This window comes from Sturnira hondurensis, unplaced genomic scaffold (genome assembly GCF_014824575.4).
Source record: "Sturnira hondurensis isolate 20B ecotype Veracruz unplaced genomic scaffold, ASM1482457v3 Scaffold0012467, whole genome shotgun sequence".
Taxonomy (NCBI): domain Eukaryota; kingdom Metazoa; phylum Chordata; class Mammalia; order Chiroptera; family Phyllostomidae; genus Sturnira; species Sturnira hondurensis.
Window position 1 is genome coordinate 552103 of NW_028085098.1, and position 16222 is coordinate 568324.

Here is a 16222-nt window from a genome sequence, read left to right on the forward strand (position 1 = left end):
CCAAACAAAACCAGACTCACAGATACAGAGAACAGACTGATGGGTGCCAGATGGGATGCGGTGGGCAAAATGGGTAAAGTGGGCCGAGAGGTACCAACTTCCAGATATCAAATAAGTCAGCCAGGGGTTTGTAGTGTACAGCTCATGGGATATAAGCAGTAATATTTTATTGACTTGGTATAGTGACAAATTCAGACAGAGGGTCATTCAAAATGTACACTTACAGGTGCATTTCTAGTGTACCTGTAGAATATAGTGCTTTGCTAACTTTTGGAGGGGAAGAGAGAAGGGATATTTTTCCTTTTGAACTATATTTAGCTGAACAGTTATTAGACTTATTGTGATGCTCCTTTCATAATGTCTATAAAGTCAAATCACTGCACTATACACCTGAAACTAAGGAAACATTGTATAATAATAATTTTTAAAAACCCATTGAGCTACTTGGAAAGCAAGCCCAGAGAGTGGCAAGTCCTCCAACCACACAGTCCGCCAGTCCGACTGCCAGAGGGCCTGCGCACCATGAAGTGTTGGCACGAATCGAGCAGACCACCTCTGCACGGTTCAAACAACAAACAGACGCGCAGCACTGCTACGGCTGCCGTGGTGACCGGCAAGAACTCAGAGGTCTCTTTTAAAAATCTCCCCTTTCTCTTGAGCATTCTGCCTTATCAAGTGGGGCGGAGAAAACAACTAACTCCACCTGAGGAGATAAAACCATAGGAAACAAAACTCTGGGGACACTGAGCTTTGAGAGTACAATGGGCGGAGCTAACTGGATCCCTGCCACGCTTACAAATTAAGGGACTAGGCTTAGTTTCTCACCTCCTGTTTTATCTATCCTACAGGGATCCAAACAGCAAATATTGATTTGGCCTCCCACCATTTGATAACAGAAACTACCTGCCCTACCAAGTTAAGTTTTTGACAACCCAGATACAAACCAGTCCAATTAATATTACTGTACTGACCAATTTGGGGTTGCTTGGGGGGAGGGGGAATTTTTGTTGGTTGAAGTCTATGAGGCATATTTTGTCTCTTATTTAAGCAACTCACTTACATACTATCACAAAGATACCAGAAAACTATTCTTAAAAGTCACGTTGAATAAAAAGTCATTTTGACTTTATCTCTAAAAAACATTGCTACCGCTCAGTGTGAACTCTTAGAACCATGCAATTAACATTGCTGATTAAAGGGGTATCAGTCACTTTCTGTCATCATCTGAAATACCCCACAGAACTCCTTTATAGAAGTACCCACATTAAAAATGCTTTACTCCTGCTTTGCTGTGATCCTTTAGTAGCCCTTTCCCATCTGATTGGCTCACTTAACTTGAATGGATGATGCCAAATGACAAATATCCTCTTCTGCTTGCTTAATTGCCCAGTACACTATAGGCCATGGTTAAACATCATATTCGGAAGCCTAGATTCAAATCAAGCCTCTGCCACTGTGACCTCAGATATCTCAGCTGCAAAACGCTGTTAATCATAGCACCTAACTTTATTTGGTTGTTGTTGGAAAATTAAGTAAATGAACATATTGGGGAAAGCACTTAGAATAGTGTTAGGAGAAAATAGTACATTAGTTGCTGTTATTTTCTAATATTAGTTAATCACTTTCTGGCCCTGAGGCAGTTAAGATACTCAGCGAACCTGCTGAAGGTGATACAGACCATAAACAGTGGAAAACCAGCCAAAATGCCATGACATTCGATCTTATATCAGGGCACAGCAGAAGTAAGGTCCAAGTCCCCATCGCCATTCTCCTTGCAAATGAAATTAGGAAAAACAATTCTCCCCAAGGATCAACAGTGCTTAGCTAGACTGCTCAATACCTTGAGAGCGAAGCAAAAGCATCTCTAAGGTTCTCCAACATTCAAGCCATGAGACACAGCAGAGATGCAGTGTGCTTAAGAAGCAAAAAAAATACATACAGCTACATTCGTTTCAAAATTGTGAAAGTATCTATAAAGGGCTTACAGGAACTTTAGGGGTCAAGTGGTGCTCATAATTTGTAAAGCTACCTCATGCCCTTGCTTGTTCAATATTAAGCAACTGTTATTACAAGCTTGAAACATATGCAAAAGTGACTAGCTACAGGCTATGACTCAGAAGCAGCACAGGAGGGGGGAAAAACAGAAAAGATGGTTACTTACTTCATATTTATACTTCTCACCAGCTTTAGCCTTTTTCAGTCTTTCTAGAGCTTCCTGGCGCCCTTTCTTTGCTTTCTTTTCTCGCCGGGATCGAGAGGCTACAAAACTTCCTGAATCTGACACAGCTGGGGGCGGGGGGAAAAAAAAGCCAACAGGAAATGTTACAAAATTGTCGGCCATCTTCCCTCAAAAACAAAGAAACACTTCTAGCCAGCAGTAAAACAGCTTCAATATTACGCAAATAGTAATTGTATAATGTAAATAGTTCACAAAGTTTATGGCTGAGTCTGCAGCTCCTGCAACTCTTCAGAAATTTTCTCTGCTACAGTTAAAACAACGGAAGCAACTGTTAAATTGTTTCCCTCCAAAAAGAGGAAAAAAAAATCCAGCTTCAATTCTTGTGTCCTAGAGACATTAGAGAAGGGAGACCGGCCATTAGCTCATATCCTTTCCATTAGAAATGAGGGGCCTGGTAAAGTTATAAAAGAGTTGAATTCTATTAGTCAACATTCAACACACTTTAAGAAGCACCTGCTCTTTCCAACGAGCAGGTGCTCTGAAAGAGCCAAAGATCAAAAAGGTCTGATTCCCCATACTCAGAGAATTTAAAATGTAAAAATAGGATAAAAGGAGCAACTAACTCTAAAACAATCTTTAGAAGTCATGCATGGCCGAAGAGAGGTTCAGATAAACTACCTGGAATTTCAAAGGGGATAAATTGGGGGTTGGGAGAATTTAACAAAGATAATTCTGAAGAGGTTCTTGATTCTTTCACTGATTTCCAAGCCTCACCTAGTTGGTTATGACATAATATGATAATGACAAATTACAAAGGTTACAATGTTTTGTCAAAAAGTACTGAAATGCCAAAGGGCTTCTGTGTTCATTCACTCAGCTTTTGAATTATTCATGCCTTTGGTCATTATAAACTGATGTCACACACATACTGAAAAAATTTCATGCAAAGAATTAAGACCTTCGTATACCAACTGATGAATAACCAAGCCAAGTGAGACAGCTGACAGCCATGAGTTTAGGCTCAGCATGTTTGCCATCTACACCTGTGAAATCAAGCATTGTATTCTATTTGGTGCTAATTATTTTATGAAAAGGAGTAGGCACAGAAAAGGAAAAGTATTGATAAGAGGCATCCTAAAAGCTCCAATCCCACTGCAAGATCCTTAACAACATTAAGTGGTTTGACTAAGAGTCTGACTGAAATAGAAGATGCAATTTCAAGAACATGTACCAAATGCTGGCAAAAAAACTACTGAAAACTATCTCAAAAGTGAAGCATAATTAGAGATCTTATTTCTTTTAGCTTCCTGGAAATGGAATCTCTTTCTACCATCACAGTCTATTGTTTGACTTTCACATTTGACTTTTAAATCCATTTTGAGAAAGGCATTAAGTAAAAATTAAGGAATGCAGGTACTTAATGATGACAGTCACAAAATCTTGGGTGTCACTCAAATATTTTTAAAAAATCAAAAGCAGGTCTATATGAAACGGTTTCGGAGATTACTATATATGACCACTACGAGTGAAAAGTAGGCCTCAATGGGTTCCCTTCAAGACTCTCTTGACTCCTCTAGATTAACTTGACAAAATCGATAGTCTACAAATAAACTTGCTCCACGGGCAACAATGTGCCCTATACTGGGCTTGGGGTGCAATTATAACTATCAAAGAGTTGCCTGTCCTCAAGGGGCTCACAGTCAAGTAAAGCAAAAGGACTTGAGGTCCCACCATCACATAAACAGGGTGCCATATAAGAGGTAAGAACATGATACTGAGGAAACTAAAAAAGAGCTATGAATTGTGCCTGAGAAATCAGGAAAGGCTTCGCAGGAAAAGTTTTCCAACACAAATCCAGAAAGAGGAACAGAATTTCACTATCAGAATACAGGGTAAAAAAGTGGTGCAAGCAGAGGAAAAGGCATGAGGGGTGAATTACAGAGGGATGAAAATGCAAGGTATATTGAGAAACCGAAGGAAAATCAGTGCAGAAGGTAAGACATGAGTGTAGAGTGAGTGGGAGAATGGGAGATTAGGTAGAAGCAGCACAGCACAGCCTTGCCACTTACTGGACCATATGAGACCACCGGCTGACCTCTCTGAGCTGCAGTGGTCAGCTCTCTTGCTGCTGTTTAAGCTGCCCAGCATCAGAACCTGTTTGTGAAACTTCCCTCATGTTAAGTCTTGATGGGACACAGAGACTATATCCTACTACAGAAGTTGAAAAGGCAGATGCTCTTTCCCAGACACCCCTGCAGCTAAGGCATAGGCATAAAAAATAGGCGCTACCAATTAGAAACACCTGTTTGGACTTTAAATCAGAAGCCAGTGTCAAAAGGAAAGGGGGTGGGCTCAGGAAAGAGATTGTAAGTAGCAACAGCTGCAGGACTTAGGAACTGGGGCAAAAGTGTCAGCACTGGTAACCAGAGCTGTAACTACAATGTTAACAAGCAATAACCTCAAGTACTCGCCCAGTGTTGGCAAGGACCTCCTCACTGGACCAGCTTTTGTGACCAGACTTTAATCACTATTCCTGGCTAAGCAGTCCCAGGCAGACCCTCCAGTCCTCCTGGAGTTTCCGTGAACAACACAATATCCTAATAAATTCCCTTTCTGTTTAAATTAGCTAGACATCACGAATGAAAAACAACTGGCAATAGCTTGTTATTTCTTTTATGTTTGTATTTTCTACTTTTTCTCATTTTCAATGGCCAATAAAATTATAAGTGTTCAAAAAAATAGCTACAGTTGGTTGCTGTAGCTTACCCTAAGGACTCAGACTAATGCAGAGTCTCAGGGTCCTCATCTGTGAAATGGGGATAATCATGTCTACTTCATAAAGTTGTTCAGGATTAAATGAAGAGTCTTGGCTTTGTACTCAGCAATATAAGAGAAGTTCATTTAATGTTTGTGTGTATATGGATGCAGGGTAGTCACACACACCACACTCAGCAGTACCGTGGTTTAGTATCTAGAAAACAAAGATAAAGCAAAGCAGTTTTCTCGGGGAAGCCTGCATATAATTAGAGGTGTTTATTATCTCAACTCCACGAAGACAAAAAACACATCCAGCTTACCTACCACTGTAACACCAGAGCTTGGCAGAATGCCTTTGCCTAGTAGGTACATAATAAACATTTGCTGAATGAACAAATGAATGAACTACTGTACATGCTTTATTTAGTCATTAAATTCTCCCTGATCCCTTTTCATACATAACAGCTAGTTATAGACTTTTCAACTTTTCATTCCCATTGTCAAGGTACCCCACCTAATACTTAAGGAGGAAAAAAGGCCTAGATTTTCCTTTCTGGAATGCCTCCAAAGCTTCACATAGTAAGTTAGCAAAAACGAGGAAGCATGGGAAAAAATCCAGTTACAAAAGTTTAAATGTTTGGTTCCAAATTACCATCTGAAGCACCCCCATCCTCCCCAAAAGCAGACAGACACTAGCCTGCAACAGTCTTTCAGGTACCAATCTTTAGTATGCTCTCAAGGAAAAATTCCAGCCACGCGTCTCCAACAACACCTAACAAACACCATGCCTTACGAGGGGTGGGTCTCAAGACTGCACAGTATCCTCCCAAGAGTGATTTATTGATGTTCACAGATGTTGTACAGTTTTTAGCGTGAAGAAACAGCTTGGTGGCAAATCACTGATGTGGGGCTGCAAAAACTGTTCACGTACTCACATCCTACATCCCATTTGCAATCCAGGCTATCGGCTCTCCAAATTGTCTTAAAAGACGAAGGGCTAGAAGAACAAATTGAAGCCTCTGCCTCACCACCAGGTGAATGCAAAGGAAGCTGATGACCGGTAGATAGCAAGTTCCCATTAATGGTGATGCACTTAAGCGACAGGAGATAAGACGCTGCATCACTTTGATACATCTGATTTTAAGTTACAAGTTCATTAAAGTCACACTTTAGTTGAACATTGTTTAAACAATCAGAAATCAGGCGGAGCCATTTGCATTTTTGTATCCTGTTTTTGGAAATAAAAGATTAACAGTGAAAAAGAAATGATACAATCTGAAATGCTGATGAACTGATACATTTTTAAAAGCTTCATGAGAGATGACTACATTGTGAACACTGTTTCTACGCAATACTCGAAGAACTTCCCATAGAATTTGAAAAAAAAAAAAAGTGTTAACCCACAAAGTAGAAACCCACTATCTACAAAGACAAAATGTATCCGTATCTTCTGGTGACAGCTCGTAAAACAATTTTCTTTAAACCGAATGACACACTTCCCAGCCCTCAAGCGCATACTTTTACTGATAACAGTGAAATGCCTTTGGTCAAAGCTGCCCTGCCGGGCAGTCTTTACAAGCGTGGCCGGCATGTGCTACCTGACTCACCAAAGGGAGAAAAAAAAAAAGAAGCAAGCTAGTGCGGAGACCCGCAGTGACCGAAGTGAAGCAGCCTCCCAGACAAAAAACAACCCCGCAGGGGGCTTTCTAGGAGCAAACGGTCCTGCAGGAATGACCCGTCCAAGTGCCCTACAAGTCCCTGCCCTGGGCAACCAAGGTCTGAGCCAACCAGACCCACAGGGAGACCCAAGCGTGGGCACTGCCTGGTGAAAAATAAGAGAGACCCAACCCCTAGTCCACAGCACCCACAATTATGCCACTGTCCCCTCACTCCCAACCCGGGATCCCACGTGGCCCCAGCTCACAGTCGTCGCCGTGCACAGGCGCCATAGTCCCGGAGTCTCTCGATTCCGCGCCAATCAGCCCGAAACTGGAGCGGGGGTAGATACAGGCGCCAGCCTGAAAGCCAATCAGAGGCTCCTGAGTCTGCGAACTTCCGCCCGGAAAGCCCCGGACGTGCAGTGCAGTGCAGTGCTCCGCCCCAGGTCTTCCCGCGAGCGCGAGTTTAAGGTCTCGAAATTGACCCTTGAGGTGAAAAAGCTCTAGGAGAGCCGAGGCCCAAGGGTGTAACAAAAAGCGGTCGGGCCCCCACAAAAGAGCTGCTCGCGGCGCAGGCGCACCCACAGTGATGGAAAAAGATGTGGGTGCGTGGGGGCAGGGACTCTGTGGTTCTGAGAGGTGATTTTCGTGGAAAAGAGACGCGGACGGGCAGTAGGATGGTTGTTGGGGGGGCACCATTTTCCGCAGAGCCAGGGAAAGCGACTGCTTCATGCTGCGCAACCTTGAGTGTGGCCTGATACTTTGTTTCTCAGAGTGTGAACATGGTCGCTGTGTGATATATACGACCGCGTAAAGGTATGTGTGCCATCTTAGCCAAAATACCAAAAGTAGCGTCCCCAGTACGGGGTAATCAATCGTATGCCTCCTGATGTGATGCACTTGGAAAAAGGAACATCACCTATATAAGTCTTCCCAAGAAATGTTTAACCTGAATCTAACCATGAAGAAATAACTAGATGTATCCGAAATATAAGGCAATCTATAAGACATCCGGCCTACACTACCGTAAAATGTCAATGTTATTAAAGACAAAAAAGGGCATTATATTCTTGTGTGTGGCACAAAACATGCAAAGTAGGCATCTCACGTATTGTTTAACAAACAGTAAGAACAGAGACATCTAGAAGTAACTTTAACCATCAAGGCAAATGTATCTGAATCCTTTTCTCAGACCCACTAATGTACAATGTTTCTCTCACCATCCCCTAGAGAACAATATTAGATTCATGCCCTCAAGAGATTCGATGTGAATTATTGACCAATGGGCAAGTCTTTTGTGATAACTGAGCCATGGATTCTAACATATATATGCAGTGTCACCATGAATAAAACCTATCCCAATGACAAATAGCTATACTAATGCTTCAGAACCTTCTAAACCAGCAGCCTGAACTCACACTTGGGAATGAAAAACCAGAATTCATCTGGGAATTATTAAAGGTATTGGAGCAAAGTTAAGAAAGAATTACGAGTTACAACACTCATCATACAGTCAGTCTTAGTGAATTTTAGCCAAGAGGGCAGCATGAGGGTTTCTTAATCTACATATAGCCATAAAGTTTATAGAGTTTAGAGCAGTCATGCTGTGAAGTTAAGAGCAGAGTTCTCAACTTTGGCTGCACATTGGAATGATAGGAGCAGCTTTCCCAAGGTCCAGTGCCCTCACCCAAGACTTATTAAATCATAATTTCTTAGGATGGGATCCCAATGTGTAGCCAAAATCGAGAACAAGGGGTCTAGACAAGGAATTGCTAAACCTGTTAGAGTCATCTGCAAGATGGCTAACCTGGACATAAACATCAGGTTGAACAACACTGGCCACATATACCCTATTTCCATGAGAAAGCAGGGCTCATCTCCCACCTGTTCTAAAGACTTTCACTCTTTAATATCTTTTTAATTTTTTTTAAGATTTTATTTATTTTTAGAGAGGGGAAGGGAAGGAGAAAGGAACAGAAATATCAATGTGTGGTTGCCTCTTGTGTGCCCCGTGCTGGGAGCCTGGCCCTCTACCCAGGCATGTGCCCTAACTGGGAATTGAACTGATGACCCTTTGGTTCACAGCCAGCACTCAATCCACTGAGCTACACCAGCCACAGCTCACTCTTTAATATCTTAAGGCATTTAGCATTGTAGATTTCTATGAATTGAATGATATCTGGGTTACCTAAAAGACTCTTATGTGAGGCTAGCACTACTTCAAAAGATCATCCTGAAAACAAAAGGTGTTCAAAAGTGGGAGAGAGGCACGTCTCTTAGATCAGATATTACTAGCTAGGTAAGTCTGCTAAAAAGTTACACATGTATGTATAAACCTGATACTTTCCAGAGTCATATATGTTATTCTTATCAAAAACAAAGATTATATCTTGGTTGACCTTTGATTTCATTTGCTTCCCTTGGTATAAATAATCAATGGTTAGCTATACTTGATGACTTACTATGTTATATCTATATGTCTTTAATACAATGGGCATGTTTCTAAGAGTTCCTGTCGATATTTACTTCTTTTTTACATTTCATAGTCCACCCTACATTTTTTAAAAGATTTTATTTATTTATTTTTAGAGAAGGGAAGGGAGGGAGAAAGAGAGGGAGAGAAGCATCAGTGTGTGGTTGCCTCTCACACACCCCCTACTGGGGATCTGGCCTGCAACCCAGGCATGTGCCCTGAGTGGGAACTGAACCAGCGACTCTATGGTTCTCAGGCTGTCACTCAATCTACTGAGCCACACCAGCCAGGGCCCACCCTACATTTTTAAATTAAACTTTTAATTTTGAGATAGTTGTAAATTCACATGCAGTTATGAAAAATAATACAGAAATATTTCATGTATCCTTTACCCAGTGTCTCTCAGTGGTAACATCTTGCAAAACTGTAATACTGTATCACAACCAGGATATTGATATTGACACAGTCAAGATACAGTACACTTCTGTCTCTAAGGAATCTTTATGCTGCCCTATACAGCCACACCTGTTCCCCTCCTGCTCGACTCCCTCATCCTTAACCACTGGCAACACTTACCTGCTCTCTACTTCTATAATTTGTGTGTAGGTCTTTGTATGGGCATGTTTCATTTCTCTTAGGTTAATACTTAGGAGTGGAATTTCTGTGTCATCAGGTGTTTAAATTTAAAATAAACTGCCCAAACTGTTTTTCCAAAGTGGCTGTGCTATTTTGCATTCCCACCAGCAAAATCTGAGAGATTCGGTTGTTCTGCATCCTCAGAAGTACTACCAGTTTATATGTTAATGTTCATTCTACTGGTTATGTATTAGTATCTCATTATGAGCTTTAACTTCCACTTCCTTGATGACTAATGATGTTGAGTATCTTTTATGTGATTATTGACCATTTACAACTGTTTTTGTTGGTTCTTTGTTTTTCTTTGTTGCTTTTTTCTTTTCTCTAGTTGTTGTTGTTTTTCAATTACAGTTTCCATTCAGTATTATTTTGTATTAGTTGCAGGTGCACAGCACAGTGGTTAGACAGTCATGTACTTTACAAATTGTTCCCCTGATATTTCAAGTACCCACCTGGCACCATACACAGTTATTACAATATTATTGACTATATTCTCTATGTTGTACTTACCGCTTCTCTGGTTTTAATGGAGTATTTTATATGATTACATGTTCTCTCCTCTCTTGGCATATCATTTATACTTCTTTTTTAAAAAAATTTTTTTTAGTGATTGACCTAGAGTTTACAATACACATTTTGCCCATTTTCTAAAATTGAGTTATTTGTCCTATTATTAAATTATAAGGATTTTTATATATCCTAAATAAAAATTCTTTATAAAAATATGTGTTTTGCAATTATTATCGCCCAGTATTTTGCCTACCTTTTCATTTTCTTAACCGCATCTTTTGAAGACCAAAGTCATTTTTTATGTAATTCAGCTTATCCATTTTTTCCTTAATGTTTCATACTTTGTATCCTAAGAAATCTTTGCCTAATCCAGGTCGCAAACATTTTCCTCTATGTTTTATTCTAGAAACCTTATGGCTTTTACATTCAGGTCCATGATCCATTTCATGTTAACCTTTGTATCGTATGAGACAAGGGGTGAGGCTCTCTTTTATACTTATAGATAGCCAGTTGTTCTGGCTTCCCTTTTTGAAATTTTTAATGATGGTAACATACATACAATGTAAAATTTACCATCTTAATCATTCTCAGGAGTGTCAAGTATATCCACATTGTTGTACAATTGATCTCCAGAACTTTTGCACGATGTCAAACTGAAACTCTATGCCCATTCAATAGTAACTGCCCTGGCCACTAGCAACCACTATTCTACTTCTTTTTTAAAAAATTTTATTTATTTTTAGAGAGAGGGAAGGAAAAGAGAAAGAGAGTTAGAGAAACATCAGTGTGTGGTTGCCTCTGACATGGCCCCACTGGGGACCTGACCTGCAACCCAGGCATGTGCCCTGACTGGGAATCAAACTGGCCACCCTTTGTTTCACAGCCCGCGCTCAATCCACTGAGCTACACCAGCCAGGGCCTATTGTACTTCTTATCTTTATGAATTTGACTGTTCTGGGTGCCTCATATAAATGGAATCACATAGTATTGTGTGTCTGTGCGTATGATTGGTTTATTTCACTTAGCATAATGTCTTCAAGATTCATCCATGTTGTAACATGTGTCAGAATTTCCTTTTTAAGACTGAAAAATATGTTAGTGTATATACTTGCCACATTTTGTTTATCCATTCATCTATCAAAGGACACAAGGGTTGCTTCTAGCTTTTGGCTGTTTTGAAAAATGCTACAATGAATGGCATGTTCTTTTTAAAGGCATTTGTTTTAACCATTGAGTTGGCACTTTTATGAAAAATCAATCTATCACATATATGGGGGTCTATTTCTGGACTTTCTATTTCGTTCCACTTATCCATACGTCTATACTAATGCCATTATCATACTATGTTGAGTACAGTAGCTGTATAGTAAGTTTTAAAATCAGGGAGTCTGCCCTGGCTGGTGTAGCTTAGTGGATTGAGCGCAGTCCTGCGAAGCAAAGGGTCGCTGGTTTGATTCCCAGTCAGGGCACATACCTGGGTCGCAGACCAGGTCCTCAGTGGGGGACACATGAGAGGCAACCACACATTGATGTTTCTCTCCCACTCTTTCTCCTTCCCTTCCCCTCTGTCTAAAAATAAATAAATAAAATATTTTTTTAAAAATGTAAATCTCATGCAGCCTACCTCAATTTAAAATAAATACATAAATAAATAATAAAATCAGGGAGTCTAAGTTTCCAATATTGTTCTTTAATTTTTTCAGAATTTTTCTGGCTAATTCAAGTCTTTTGCATTTCCATGTCATTTGTTTTTAGAACCAGGGAGTGAATAAAGACCAAAAAGCTTTCTGGAATTTTGACTGGGTTTTTATTGAATCTATAGATAAATTTCAAGAAAATAGATCTTTTTAACAAATTTGAGTCTTCCGATCTATAAACACAGTACATTTTTCCTTTTTGTATGTTTTCTTTCATTTTTCTCAGCAGTCTTTTAAGTTTTCGCTGGACATAAGTTTCACATATTAAGTTTATCCTTAAGTATTTCATGTTTTCATGCTGTTTTGAATTGATATTTTTTAAATTTTATTTTCCAGTTGTTTGTTGTGATATAAGATTTTTTTCAAAGATTTTATTTATTTATCTTGGAGGGGAAGGGAAGGAGAGAGAGAGAGAAAGAAATATCAATGTATGGTTGCCTCTCATTCGTCCCCTGCCAGGAACCAGGAACCGGGAACCAGCCTACAACCCAAGCATGTGCCCCGACTGGGAATCGAACCGTGATCGTGTGGTTCGCAGGCCCACGCTGCCATCTAAGATTTTAATGCCAGCTCAAAACAGATGACCATCTCTCTCTTCACTCAACTAGGGCAGGTGGCACAAACATGGGAAAATAATTTTCTTTCTTCGGCATTTGTGCTGAATTGTCATTTATGCAGGGAGGGGTTCAGAACACTACTACTGAGCTGCCCAACATTTTGTTTTCCTTTGGAGCCTGGCATGGAGCAAAGCGACACCATTTCTAAATTGGTATCTTGGTTTCAATTCCAAACCCTGGCACAAAGTTTCCTAACCACCTACATTTGTTTCAAGACATTAGAATTCAGCCTTTCCGGTTCCCTGGCCATCTTGGTGGCTGTGCTCGGTAGGGGTCCATCCCACACCTCAGGCAGGGAGATGGTGGCCACAAAGAAGACAAAAAAGTCACTGGAGTCGATCAACTCTAGGCTCCAACTTGTTATGAAAAGTGGCAAGTATGTGCTGGGGTACAAGCAGACTCAGAAGATGATCAGACAAGGCAAAGCCAAACTGGTCATCCTCGCCAACAATTGTCCAGCCCTGAGAAAATCTGAAATTGAGCACTATGCCGTGTTTGCTAAGACTGGTGTCCATCACTACTGTGGCAACAATATTGAATTGGGCACAGCGTGTGGAAAATACGACAAAGTGTGCACCCTGGCTATCATTCATCCGGGTGATTCTGATATCATCAGAAGCATGTCAGAACAGACTGGTGAAAAGTAAATCATGCCGAATTTTTCCTTAATAAAATTGGCCAGAGCTTGGTTTAAAAAAAAACAAACAACAACAACAGACATTAGAGTTCATTTTCTTAAGTCAAAAGTTTGAAAACACTATTTGTTGCTCTTTTTTCTCTGTAGAGTTCCATGGGATGTCTAAGTATGTTTCTCTTATAATCACCAATTTATTCAGAGGCATTATCCATAGTCAGGAGTATTTGGAGATGGAGAAGTTCTAAGAAATCCCTTAACTCCTGGACCCTCCCACAAAATAACTTCTTCAAGATTCACAGCTGAAGGTAAAGACACCCTTTTGCCTTGGTTGGTAAGAGAATGGAAGAGAGGAAAGGGAGAAGAAAGAACAACAAACCAGGTTCTCTGGTCAAGCATAGAAATTTTGCATCATGAAAGGGCTTCTGGCAAACAGCAAAAAAACATAGGAAAGACGTAGTGAAAATTACAAAATATATCATAAGCCCTGGCTGGGTTTCTCAGTGGTTAGAGCATCATCCTACTGCCCCAAGATTACAGGTTCACTCCCCAGCAGGGCACATATAAGAAGGAACCAATAAATGCATAAATATGTGGAACAACAAATTGATGTTTTGCATACTCTCTCTTCCTTCCTCCCTAACAATCAGTAAATAAGTAACATTTTAAAAACTGTATACATATCATGTTCAGTTTTTCTCCAAGTCAGTTATACATCTGGCAAAATGTCAGTTTTTCTGTTACGGAAAAAAACATCTGCAAAACCCTAGCAATCCATTAAAATAATTGTTATGGGATGAGGGGAAGAAAACAATTTCTGAGTTACTTGACTCATCACCCTAACATCTTAGGGAAGTTTTGTTAATGGCCCAATGGATGAACAAATGTATATCTTTGCTTGGAGCTTGGTTCTTTCAGCATGTTTTTATAAATTAAAACCCTTGTGTGTCTAAAAAGAAAGCTAATAAATTCCAATGGTTCTTGTTCCCTTCAGTTTCTCAATGCATCTATTTTTGTTTGATACCAGCTCTTCCCCAGATCCAAATTCCATCCTCAGCATTACTTATCTGCCCCCAGTCCTTTCAGGAGTACCTCCTGCTATCAAATCAGGTTGCTTTGCTTTCCACTATTCTCCTAGCCACTCAAAGCCAAATTAAACAAGAAGAAAATCATGCTTTGACACTAAAATTTTTAATTAACAAAATATTTATTGAGCACTTACTACGTGCCAGGCCCTCTTCTGGACAGTAGGGGTATCAACAGTGAAGCCAAGTGCCTGCCTCTGAGAGGCATAGATAATAAACCAATAAACATAACATGCCCCTGGGAGATGGGTATGAAGTAAGACAAAGCACAGGCAGCGGGAATAGAGGATAAGTTGGAGGTGGTAAAATAAATTGTTAAAGACAGGAAAACAGTCAATTTAATAACACCTCATATAATGATTTGTAATCCCATGAAGGCTGGCACTGCTGTAATTGCCTTTATTTTTTCACCTGGTTGAGGGTTTGACACAAAGTAGATGCTCAATAAATCCACTGGCCACAGTAATATGCAAAAGACCTAAACTCTACACTTGAATCTGAATATGGCCCTGGAAGCAGGCTGAGGACATTTGGGCAGCAAATTCCAAAATATTCTAGAAGGATAGCACATGTGGGGGTCCCCATGGCTACATGAACTCCTCAGAGGAGGAGAGCCAGAACAGGGCCCTCTTAAATACATCAGTAAAGGCAATGATTCGGGGTATACCCTGCCCACCAACGAGGTACTAGGAAGGTCAACAGAATGCTGCTGAGGAATTCATGCAAAAGGAGGGTGGTTTTACCCACCCTTTAGCTGAGGCCTGGTCGACCGTCCACGCCTCCCAATGTTGAACACTTCCTGGGTCATGAGGATACTCATCCTGCAAATTCCTGTGATGAGGCTGACACAGTTTGCTTCCCCAACAACACTTTTTTCTCTTGAGGGTCAGGGGCTGCAAGGGCTCACCACAGACTTGGAGGATAGAGGCTGAAATCCAACCCTCCCTCTGTTCACCAAGTGGGGCCGCTTCGGTCCAGAGGAATGCCTTTTTCAAAGTCACACATGGTGCCATAAAGGGTAGCTGAAATCTGCTGCGGATCTATTTCCAACTCTGTGGGGCTGCATGACTAGGCTCCACCCACTGACAACCCTCAGAGCTCTGGAGCACCTGTGTGGTAGACCACAGGCAATTGTTCAGAAGGATCCCCTGAGACCCTTTCCATTCATGGTACTCAAAAGCAGAGAAGACCTCACAAAACCACCATTAAGTGTGCAGGTAATAGACACCTTTATAATCCAAGGGTAAATGGCGTAATTTATTGACCTAACTAGGTCTATGATATGAATACAGGATGTAATTGTCTTGGTAGCCCTGTATCAGTTCTATTTCCTGGACAGAATTAATCGAAACCTGTTCTGTCAACTTTCTTGTCGTCATGAGAAATAATCGCATGCTCTAAGCAGGTATTAACTGAGGAAATAGATTGGCCATGATTCTTCTTTTGAATGTGAGACAGAAACTTGGAAGTATAATCAAATGCACTATTCTTCTAAGAAATGACAACAAGAGGCAATTTCAAAACAAGCCTCTTGTGAACCATTGGGCCTTGATGACACAACAGTGATTTTTCCATTACTGAGAAGAGCAAACCAGTGCAAATAGAGGTGGATGATGTCTTCCTAACAGCTGAACTAGGCTGCAGTTTAGTTTCAGAGAAACCTGCCATTCAGTTGATCTGTGCTGCATTAAGTTAGGGCATTATTGCAATGTATCCAGTGAATCACTCTGGAAGCAATAAAGTATCCAGGACTTGAGTTTTTTTCCCTCTTTCAGTTTACTATCTAGAACCCACTCCTATAGTGTGGCTTACCTCTGGTGGCCCATCCCAGTCTCTTTGGGGGGATAGGTCATAGGGGATGAGAATGAGGATGAGGGAGGTTGTGGGTTCAATTCCCAGTCAGGACACATACAAGAATCAACCAATGAATGCATAAATGGGTAGAACAACAAATCAATGTTTCTCTCTCTCTCTCA

General features: G+C 40.7%; 2 protein-coding genes across 3 annotated transcripts in view; one reads left to right on the forward strand and one right to left on the reverse strand.

Moving 5' to 3' along the window:
• Nucleotides 1–7048, reverse strand: part of POLA1 (DNA polymerase alpha 1, catalytic subunit) — a 300925-nt gene extending 293877 nt beyond the window's left edge. Inside the window, exons 1-2 of one of the 2 annotated variants that reach the window (XM_037060690.1) lie at nucleotides 6861–7048; nucleotides 2162–2286 (exon numbers count right to left, since the gene is read on the reverse strand). In XM_037060690.1, the coding sequence (XP_036916585.1) occupies nucleotides 2162–2286; nucleotides 6861–6885 (150 nt within the window). In that variant the 5' untranslated portion in view covers nucleotides 6886–7048. The remainder of the gene's footprint in view (nucleotides 1–2161; nucleotides 2287–6860) is intronic. The other variant, XM_037060689.1, reaches the window with a different exon arrangement.
• Nucleotides 7049–12780: 5732 nt separating this feature from the next.
• LOC118997062 (60S ribosomal protein L30-like) lies at nucleotides 12781–13219 on the forward strand. The gene has a single exon (XM_037060695.1). It carries the CDS (start codon nucleotides 12827–12829, stop codon nucleotides 13172–13174), a length of 348 nt encoding a protein of 115 aa, XP_036916590.1. The 5' UTR covers nucleotides 12781–12826; the 3' UTR covers nucleotides 13175–13219.
• The last annotated feature ends 3003 nt before the right edge of the window (nucleotides 13220–16222 follow it).